The sequence below is a fragment of the Oryzias melastigma genome, linkage group LG20, assembly GCF_002922805.2.
Source record: "Oryzias melastigma strain HK-1 linkage group LG20, ASM292280v2, whole genome shotgun sequence".
In the NCBI taxonomy this organism is placed as follows: Eukaryota; Metazoa; Chordata; class Actinopteri; order Beloniformes; family Adrianichthyidae; genus Oryzias; species Oryzias melastigma.
The window spans coordinates 5,402,711-5,413,514 of NC_050531.1; the positions used below are offsets into that span (position 1 = coordinate 5,402,711).

The 10,804-nt window shown below is 36.3% G+C and overlaps 2 protein-coding genes across 8 annotated transcripts in view; one reads left to right on the forward strand and one right to left on the reverse strand.

Annotated features, from left to right (window-relative positions):
* slc4a2b (solute carrier family 4 member 2b) overlaps positions 1-5,019 on the reverse strand; it is a 53,055-nt gene extending 48,036 nt beyond the window's left edge. For 2 of the 7 annotated variants that reach the window (XM_024280094.2, XM_024280087.2), the window contains exons 1-2: positions 4,901-5,019; positions 4,667-4,804 (exon numbers count right to left, since the gene is read on the reverse strand). The gene's annotated coding sequence lies outside the window, so the exon portion shown is untranslated. Of the gene's footprint in view, positions 1-4,666; positions 4,826-4,900 lie in introns of those variants that run through there. The other 5 variants (XM_024280096.2, XM_024280088.2, XM_024280089.2 and 2 more) reach the window with 4 other exon arrangements.
* A 719-nt stretch (positions 5,020-5,738) lies between these two features.
* The window catches only part of si:ch73-173p19.1, an 11,136-nt gene continuing 6,070 nt past the window's right edge, over positions 5,739-10,804 (forward strand). Inside the window, exons 1-8 of the mRNA XM_024279819.2 lie at positions 5,739-6,312; positions 7,017-7,123; positions 7,202-7,335; positions 7,723-7,883; positions 7,965-8,129; positions 8,233-8,683; positions 9,245-9,334; positions 9,773-9,863. Coding sequence (XP_024135587.1) covers positions 6,292-6,312; positions 7,017-7,123; positions 7,202-7,335; positions 7,723-7,883; positions 7,965-8,129; positions 8,233-8,683; positions 9,245-9,334; positions 9,773-9,863 — 1,220 coding nt within the window. The 5' untranslated portion in view covers positions 5,739-6,291. The remainder of the gene's footprint in view (positions 6,313-7,016; positions 7,124-7,201; positions 7,336-7,722; positions 7,884-7,964; positions 8,130-8,232; positions 8,684-9,244; positions 9,335-9,772; positions 9,864-10,804) is intronic.

Here is a 10,804-nt window from a genome sequence, read left to right on the forward strand (position 1 = left end):
ATGTTTTGATACCAATTTTGGGATGAGTTTCAGAGCTGCACAAAGAATTTCAAGAATTTCTTGAAAAATCGCAAAAATTGCGAAAAATTTCAAAATCTGTAAAAGATAAGAATACCGAAAGTACAAACATGAATATCCTGAATGTGCTAAGCGTTTTGATACCAATGTCGCATAAGTTTTAAGTGCACATAGTATTTGATGAATTTAACATTTATATGGGGCTAAATATATATATATATATATGTGTATATATATATATATATATATATATTGCAAAAATTGCTTAAAAATTAAACAATTGCAAAATATATGGATACCAAAAGTACAAGCAGAAATTTACTGAACTTTCTGGACGTTTCAAAAGTGCACAAAGTTTTTAAAGGACTTAAATAATTTCCTGTTAATTTTCTATAGGGCTAAAAAAAAAAATCGCATAAATTCCGTAACATCTTAAAAATCATATAATATAGCCAAAATCAAAAAGTCTGTGTTGTTTTTTAAGACATATCTTCTGCAGAGCAGCAGCAAAAGCTGTTGGCGAAACTGTTGGCGAAGAAGTTAGCTCCACTAATTTCCCATCAGCCCTTTTTCTTTTAACACTCTCTACAGCTAGCTTAGAGCTCATCTCGAGCCTTAGCTAACATTAGTAGCACAACAAAAAAGGCGAGCAATACTAGAGCTATCCAGCCGTACAGTTTAGAGAAGCTCAGACGTGGAAAACGAAGACATTAATGGATCTATGGATTTGTCTGGAGGTGGATGCTTCAGAGTTGTAGCAGAGCAAGGAGACTGTGTCCTCAAACTGCCCACGGCTGTTGCTCCTGATTCATCATGATTTAAACTTAAAAATTCTAAAAAAAAAAACTTTAAAAATAGTAAAAAATAAACTATTTTCATTGGAGTGGATCTTTAATTCCACCTATTACCTCTTTTTTCAGTTGCTAATCAATACAGAAATCTATTGACGTGAAATCCCCTGTGAATCCGCCACTACAAGAGTAGTGAAAGTGAGGAGGGAAAGCCACTACTCGTATTTGCATTCACCTCGTGGTGTCAACCTAAAAGCCATCCGCTGAGGTTGTAACGAAAGCCGTGAAAGCAGCACAACGCCGGCTTGTTCCAGGACAATCCTTCGATTGTTCCGCCGGACTTTCTTCTGCCGCCTGTGCAGAGAACAGAGTGTACGGCGGAGGGAAAACGCACGTCTTCTGCGACCGTGTGACGCCGCGCAGAATAATGACATTTGTGAAGCCGTTTGAGGCTTTTTCCTCATTGAGAAGATGAGCTGCTCTGGTGCTCCGACTGACGGACCAGGAAAATGATTTAATTTATGTATGTAAAAGGTTAATAAAGTAATAAAGAAAATGTTTAGTCTTTCTAGGAAAATCTGACCTTTCACTGCACTTTTCGGAGACAAGCCCTGTCACGCCCAACCAGCATCCAGACCTGCAACAATGCAGCTTTGACATCATGAGCAATTGCATTTTAACTCCATGATAATCTGGACTAAAGCATTCATAATCTTCCAGGGCAAAGGCATAGCTTCTCCTCCATCCCTCAAAAGAAAGCATTTCTTCATTTCCTGACAAACGTTCTGGCATCTAAAAGGTGGAGGAGAAGCAGGACTTTGTGTACACGAGGTTAAAATAATAGTGTTTAGCTGGAGACTAATGCTAAGTTCTGTTCATTTGCAAAAGGTAAAATAAACAAAAGGAGCAGAAAAAACATGACCAGGCACTTTTTCTTCTCTTCTGCATGACAAAGCGATTCAGCGAAGGAATGTGGTGACACGCAGAGCAACCGTTTTGGCTCAAACATGTTTTTTTTTTTGTTTTGCCCCCTGAAGCAAAATGTTTATCACAAAATATTTGACATAGTTTAGCCAGAAAAGAAAAAAACAACAGCTGTAGAAGGATGTGTGGAGTAATTTGAAATTACCAGCTGCTTTTCCAGCCTTTAAATAACCCGGAGCGTAGATGGAGATGACATTGGAGCATCAGCACAAAAAGAGGAACATCCTTCCTCAGTCCTGCTGAAGGTACATTTATCAGACACTTTTGGGTCAAAGGTTACGTAAAAAGGGCGGAACCTGAACAACTCCTACAAGGTTAAATGGTCATCATTGTTCAGAAATGTAACAGTCACTATTCGGTCCACTGGGTAAAAACTTTTGGGTAAAATCTAAAAAAGTTTGGATAAAATCTGACCCTAAGCTGGATGTTCTTTGTAAGTTTGTGACTTTGGCACGGATTGCCGCGGCTTTAAACACAAAGTAACCACTAAACAGTGAGCTGAACGCCACAATAAGCTCCGAGTTATGTTGGATTTGACTGAAATCAAAGGGCTGTGGTGCAAGTCATTGTAACAAAAAATCAACAGCTGCATTTCTCCCTCCGATCTTCTTTAGATTTATTTTATAAGCGTTCCTGGAGGTTTTTTTAATTATGACTATGTCATTTTAAGCCAAAATTTAAAAAAAAACTGTAATTTTCCTATAGTTTCTGCAGAGTGGCAGTAGTTCATTAAGAATTCACAAAAATTGTGGGCGGGACCTTTGAGTTGCAGAGCAACCCCAACCCCCCTTCTCCTCTACGTTGCTGAGAGCTCTCTGTTTACACACTCTAAAGCTAGCTAACAGCCCCTCACATCCCCAGCCGAATATTACCAAATATTGGAGCTATTCAGCTTTAGTTTTTAGTTTTTTAGACAAGCCAAACGAAGACGTTCATGGATCTACTTGTCTGTAAGTGGATACATCAGAATGGAGCAGAGCAGGAAGCTTGTAGCAGCGTATTTTCTACGTCACAAATACAATCTTTTTCAATCTTTTTTCGTTCGTCTGCTCCATATTTGCAACGATTTGCATAAAATTCTCAAATTTGAGCTTACATATGTCCTCCATCATCAGAAAAATGCCACAAGAACATGTTAAAAACACAAAAAAATAATGTGTTAGTTTGTCCGCTAAAATCCCCTAAAACTGTTTTAGGTAAGAACTTAAGGGACTTCTATGATATTAAACATGCTAGAAGGAAGAGCAACTAGAAGATTTTTAATTAAAGTGAAGTGAATCAAAAATTTTGACTGAAATTTTAAGTAAATCCAAATAAAAATCAACAAAGTTGCATCCCTAAACAGAAACCGGAAGGATGCCAGTTTACACTTTTAGTTTCTGAGGGAGAATCTACATTTAATTATGATATAAATGGATATTTGTTTATTTTTCTCACACAAAAGAGCAGACTGTAAATACTTTTACTACTTTGTCTTTGTAAAAAAAAAACAAAAAAAATATGTCTTTGTGTCAAAGCAAAAGAACTCTTTCAGATAAAATGAACTCATTTTTGAGAGTAAAGCACGGGAATATCTAAACTAAACAAATATTTGTTTTTAATTTGTACTGTTTATTTATTCATTTTTATTAGAATCTACCTATACGTTGGAAAAAGTGCGATTTTAGCTGCTAAAAAGTTCAATATAAATAAATATTCTTCAAATAGAGATACCCTCGCAACTTTTCAAAATAAAAGCCTATAAAATCCTCCTTTTCCACAATACTGTCATTTTCTAAGAACTTGTTAATTCAATTTAAGATAAAACCAGACTTGAGAAAGCAGGAAATTCCAGAGTTTGTTAAATTTCAAAGCAAAATTAGCACAAAAGGGGAAGAAAGTGGTGTTTAGTAGAATCCGGATGAGCAGTATTTGATATTAGAACAAATACTCAGCTCTGCTCCTCACATTTAAAAGTAAAATGAACTGTTTTCCAAATGACATTTGAAAAAAAAATCATCATCCCAACATAAATTTAGTTTATTTCTAAAATAGAACTATTTTGCAAATACAAATCCTGTCGTTTTACTTTCATTTGCTACTTTTACGAAGATTTAAAAAATATATATAATTTTTTGTATGTTGCAAAAAAATGTTTTAAAGGGTCTTATAGTCTAAAAAGGAGTGGAAACGCTCACTAATAATTGAGTTTAACCAGAACGGAGGGGGTCTGCACCCTCAGGCAGCAAAGTACTAAAAACAGACACGGTTCTGTAGTGGAAATAACTGCACGGGTTAGGTTTGTTGCTGCATATAACAAGCAAGAGTTAAAAGTCTGTCATGCAAAGAGGAGCCATCCATAAACACGCCGGCAGCTTCTCCTAGAAAAATCCATTGAAGACACTTTTTACCAGACAGAACATATGGGGGCTGCACGCTTCAGTCCCTTCAAAACAATGGAAATATCGATGAACATGCTGGGCAAACTTTTATGAAACGCTGGTTTGTTGTCTATGTTTCTGGTTCATTTCAAAAACCAGAAGAAGTTTAAAAATATAAATGTTTTCAGAAAAATAGAACTAACCAAGTCTCCACAGACAGATCTGTGTAACTATGACACCCAGTGACCTGAGAAACAAAAGACTCAATGGAGCTCCTGTTACAACTCAATGAATGAGTGAAAACCCTCGTTTCCTGCACTTCAGGAAGGCAGAGATGCAGATTTTCTTAGGACAGAATTTGCTCATCATCTTGCCTGCTTTACTTAGGGAGGGTGTCTCTGCTACCTAGCAAGTAGGAACTTTATTAACATCCTTATTAACTTCTTCTAAGTCAGTTAGCGTAAAATGAAAGAGAAAACTCCTCGTTTAAGAACATTTTCCCTTAAGTGTTACCTGTTTAACAAGCCTGGAAACAATGCCAAGTCATCCAACGGTGACAGGAGACACTTGTGTGCATGTGTGGCAGTTTGTAGTTGTCAATGGCGAGCCTGTTCACAGGGGAAGGAGTCCGTGGCGACATACATTAAAGGCCTTCAAAACACAAAGCGGGATTAAGCTAAACATGTTCACATTGTTAAGCCCCTTTAAATTATTCGGTCACTCTAAGATTAATACTAATTTACTCACCGGTGCCTGGTACTCTCCTCAAACTCTGAATGATTCCCCAAATGCCCATCAAGCATAGCTAATACTATTTCCGATAAGATCTTCAAATTAAAACAACTATTGACGTTGAAAATATCACTGCTTCCGTTACCTCTACTAGTTTTGCTTCTAAAATACTTAAAATCAAATAAAATAGCGTTTTAAAATACAATAAGGTGAAATTGTATATTTATATTTAAAAAAAACTGGATTGTCCTTTTTTATTCTGAAGGTTAGCCTAGTCACTTCCGATTTGCTTCAGGTACTTTCTGAAAACTTGCAACATTTCGCCACTTGTGCGCCTGCGCAAACTATAATTCATCTCTTATCCCGAGGGTGTCTTTCCGTTACATTCCGTATCAAAAAGATATTTAAAAAAACTGTTTCAAAAATAAGAATTAGCTCACAAATATGGCATCCACTAACATTGAATTGGTCTATTTACTTATTGGGGAAAAAAATATCAAAAAATAAATTTCTTGTCATTTTATTCCTAAATTTATTATAATTAATCCAAGAAGTGTAGTTTATATACTCGCACTCAGATTAATGAATTTTCAAGAACAATTTAAAATAATATTTTTCATATTAGGATCAACATTTAACTCATGGCGTTTGTATTCTCTGCATACAACTATTTATTTTTTTTAATTCCAGACATCTTAATACTTTCTATATCTAATTTAGCCGCTACTGTTTCTGTTTTTACTTTTTTAGCCTATGTTTGATTTTATTTATTCTAATCTGGCATTTAGGAAATTGACCAAAAATGTCTAATAAGTTATTAAATTTAATTGGGTGTTTTCAGAACAATATTTGCAATATTTTAGCCTTCTCATACACGTTTTAAAAGGAAGTGGGGCTATATATATATATATATAAAACGTTTCTACTCAATTTCAAACATGCACGTGGGTACCTTTTAAGGTACCACAGAATTGTGATTTAATTTAAAGAGAAGATTGCCTCCTTGTGGCTGGTTTTTGCAAGTGAAAGAGTATGCTATTCAATACGATTTTGCCTTTTTCTTTTTTTGTTTTCTTTTTATTTTATTGGTGCTTGATAAAAATATAAATAAATTACAATTTCGGATGAAATTCAAATTAAAAATCCCTCTTTATTTGATTCCCAAAATGCCACGTTTAATTGGTTCTCACACCTGTCAATCATTTGGAAGTTAGGCGGGTTCTGTACTTCTCCTCTGCTGATTGGTTGATTTCCATGTTGATGTTTTGTCTCTACAAGCCCGTGCTAGAGAGGTCACGTAAGCTAGCATAGCAGTCTGCTCCCTTAAAAGAAACAAGGAGTAAACAAAGTTTATAATTTGAACAGTTTATTTTCTACTTTCCTTTCGGTTGTCTTGAGACAGCGACATGAGTTCTGCTGCCTCTTCGGTAAGTTCCCTACAGTCGTCCGTGGACTTCACGCGCCACTAAAAACACAATTAGCTCAGCTAGCTCCTATGCTAACGTTGACTGTAGACATCCTTTATTCTAAATATCAGTTAATTAACGTCAACCTTTCATCACTTTTTGACTTTATAGACATTTTAAATAAATTTCCTCTACTTTTAGCAACCTATATGTCCTAAATTAGGCTAAAAAATAATACAACAAATATCCTTTACATTCATTTGAATATTTGAAACAACAGATTTTATTATAAATTAAAATGTTGGAGATGATATTTATGTGGATACGACGTAATGTGTTTACCTACATATTTAAATCGGAAAATTAAATAAAAGTTTCCAATGATTGACCTCTTCTTCTCTATTTCCATGATGCAATTGGAGAACAAGCTGTTGGTCAAACATTACTGTAAAATGCCTGGACATGTTAGTCACCCAAATGAAAAAGAAAATTTGAGAAAATGGAAGTTAAATAACATATATTATACAATTTTGCTATGGTGGGACTTTATTATAAAAATGTATTCCTTTAAAAAACTTTTTGGAAGGAAACAGCTGAATTATTCAGCAAGAAAAGACTAGATATAACAAAAAAGGCATTATTTGTTTTTTCTTTCATTAAAAACATATAGTTTTGTTGATTTAAAGAGGCTTTCCATTGAGTTTTTTTTCTGTTTGTTTCTGCAGACCATTGGGGAGTTGATTCTCACCCTCACTGAAATGGGTTTCACAGAAGAGCAGATCCAGGCAGCCGTTCAGTCAGGGCATTTTTCTGTGACAGAGGCTGCTGAGTGGTGAGTAATCAAACAGTTTACACATAGTGAATATTGCAATTCCTCTTTTTGTAAAAACCTGTCTTTTGTTGCTGACAGGCTCTTACAGGGTCAGTACCCACGACACACGCTGGTCAAGCAATCCTCGCAGCCCGCCGATTCAGCCTTTTCTGCTTTCAATCCTCCCAAAGATGCGGCGAGCACCTCAGTTTCACACACCCCTGATGATGAAGGTAAGTGTCATTTACTTTTTGCAGTCTCACTATTTTTTTCAATATTTTTTTGTGCTTTTTTTTTAAGCTGAAGATAGTTTTCTAAATTCTGACTGGCTGTAAAGTATTATCAATAAATCTCTTGTACACAATGCATTCAGTTTGCCACATTTACATAAATCTTCAATCTCGAGCAGATCTTAGTTTTTGTTCTATAATACTGGACTTATTTTTCTCTGAAAGTTTGAACTTTGATATGTCTGTCTGAGAAAAGAGTACAAGGTGGTTTGTCATCCTGCTTTCACCTTGTTTTTATAATGTAACTCCTGCGATAAACTAGGGATGATTGAACACCAAATATTCTAAATAATCTCATCAGATTTTGTTTTATCCTTCTGTCTCAAACAGCAGGTCCATCTTTGGTTCTGAAGCCTCCACAGTCATGCAGCGAGTCCCTCAATCCACCTCCAGTAGAGTCCCGGATCAAACAAGACAAGAGCGACTTCGAAGAGAAAGAGCGACAACGAGTTGCTCAGAAAGCCAGAGCAGAAAGAAAACAGAAGAAGCAGGTCAGGGGTGCAATTTAGACAAAACATTTATAATCTTTATGATGTGGTATCTAATGTTTTTTTATTGATGTCATCTGTTAGGAGCGTGATCTGGTGTTAAAAAGAATAGCTGAAGACCGGAGGAGCTTGCAAGAGAAAAATCATTCTAGTGCTGCTGCAGAGGCGCCTCCTCCTCCTGCTGCTTGTCAGGGGGAGAAACTTGAGAAAAAGATTCAAACAAATACAGATAGCAACTGCGTCCTCATGGTGAGATTGTTTAATAACAACATAAATATCAGTTGCAATTTAATTTGATTAAAAAACAAATTTGTGATCAATTTTTACACACTTGTGTTACTGTTTTTTTTAGATTCGGTTGCCTTCTGGTGAGTCCATGCGCGAACACTTCCCGGCTGACGCCCCGCTAAAGAGCGTTGTGGAGCACATCACCGGACGTCACCCTTCCCTACCCTCCTTTTCTCTCCTTCAGGGTTTTCCTCGAAAGCGCTTCGGGGAAGCGGAGCTAGCGTGCTCGCTGCGCTCCCTGGGGCTCACGCCTAACGCTGCTTTGTGCATTCAGACCAATCCTCCAGAGACACCTCAGGGTTTGCCCAGTCCTGCAGATCCGCCGTCAGCAAGTCCCAGTCAGCCACCTCCGTGTGTGGGGCCTCCCGAGCCTCAAATTCCTGAAGAAGTGGTCGCAGGACGGCGGGACCCTCCCTTACCACCACTTCTGCCTAACCATCTGTGGGAGGACGCAGTCAACTATGCAGGGATGCCTCAGCCTGGACCTTCACAGTCTGGAGCTTCTCATTTTTGGGGCAAGTACACACATTAATTAAAATGTTATAAAAGGCTTATAAATAGAGATTTTAAGCCATATTTTGATTATCAACAAAATAAAAGCATATCCAATCTAAACTGTTTTTATTTGATTAACCAAAAACTTTTAAAGACTAATATCTACATTTTTTAATACAATTTTTTTCATTTTTAAACATAAACTTTTCTCCTCCATTACTTCTGATTGTGGATATTTTTTTATTGGAACCAAAAAGATGTTTTTCCTCTACACATTTTTTTGTTACTCTTCTGTTAGTCTTTTTATCAAAATTCGAGAACACACGATGAGATATCCTGTCTTATCAAGGATGTTACGGCCTTTGGTCTCAAAGTTTTTTAAATTCCTCGATTCCCTGTAGTCAGACTTGAGTCACAGCAGCTTTTTGTGTTGGGGAACTTAGAGAATGATCAAATTTAAGGATTTATGCAGAAACACAGCACAAAGTTGAGCTTAATTTATCTTTTTTGTAGAAGCCATTACCGCTTTGTGTATTTTTGTTAGACATGTATTTCCTGACTGGCATTCCTGGTGTGTGCAGGTCGGGGACAGAGACTGACTCCAGGTAATCCTGAGGAGCCGGACGTAGAGGATGAGGAGGATCAAAATGAAGAGGAACAAATACTTAATGGTATTATTCATTGAGTGTGGCATTGTTTCAGACTTACTTCCTTTGATCTACATACATCTTCTATCCTTCTCAACTCAATTTTTTTTGTTTCTACGTGCTTATTTAAAGACTTATTTTTGTTTGTTTTGTTTGCTCTGGTCAGATATAGTTGACTAATCCTGAAAAAGTTTTTAAAAATGATAAATTAGACACGTTTTCTGGCACTTAGAGCTTTAATCATCACACCAGTAATGTGTGAACTCTCCTCTGAGTAGATTCTAGTGCTCAGCCAATCAAATTCAACATTTTGGAGCACGTGATGCTTTTATTCTGAAGTGCTTTTTTTCTTAGTAATATTCACAGATCTGCAGTCTAAAATGTTGAAATGTGATCATCTTATTATGTGAGCAAAATTTAAAGAATTGTTAAAATAAGTCTAATTTTTGTCACTTTTCCAAGGAATTCCCAGGCTGCCTTTATTTCCGGAGAACAGGATTCGAGCAGGATTTGGGCCACGGCATCACTGGCCTGAGCAAGGAAATCGACTCAGGTGAGACTGAAACCGTCAGCCCCAACTGCTTACCTGCTGTGTAGGAAATACTTTTCGGAGAACCTTAAATAGATGAAGGAGAAGCTAAAATAAGATCAAGCTTGATGTTTTTTGTTCTCCTTCTGGTAAAAGATGAAATGATACACCAATACAGTTCTCTAAATCAAATCAAAATTATCCTGTGTTTGTACAAGTAACTTTAGTCCAATTTTGATTTAAATGAAAAGTAACCCATGGCCATTGAGGTGCTACCCTCCCCCATCATTACTGGCTAAGCAGCTGCTATACGCCCAACTTTTTTTAAAATGGTAGCTTTCCTTTTGCTTTATCTCCATAGCAACCACTTTACTTTTTGGTCGCCTGGTGGTAACAAACAGATTTGTGTGATTTTTAGAAGAATTGGCTAAAGTAAATTTTTGGATTTTCTTAGCAACCAAAGTTTTTTTTTTTTTTTTTTTTTTTAACCACGCCCACATTCCTAATATGTTAATATTGTATGTGATATCATTCCATTCAGCTCAAGCCAACGATTCATGTACTAAATGTTCATAACATAACAGTAAAAAATGTGCTAGCAACAGGAGAGCACCACTTTTACAAGCTCGCCACAATAGTTTTTACATAATAGTTTTTTCAATGATGCTCAAGGAGTAAGAAGGCGATAGATCGAAATTCCTAGGAGTTTAAATTTGTGAAAGGTACTTTTTAAATTAAGCATGGTGCCCTCTTCCTGAGGTCAAAGGTCAACAAAACTTTGGTTGTAATTTTCAATTTGACCTGGTGAAGATCACTACAAATATATATATATATTTTTTACATTTTTGTTCAAAAATGCAAATTTTTACATGTTGAGGCCATTTTAAGGCCATACCATAATAGTTTCAAAGCTTTATTTGGATACCCCTGACTAGTGTGCATTGGTTTTGTTAGTAGGTTTAAGA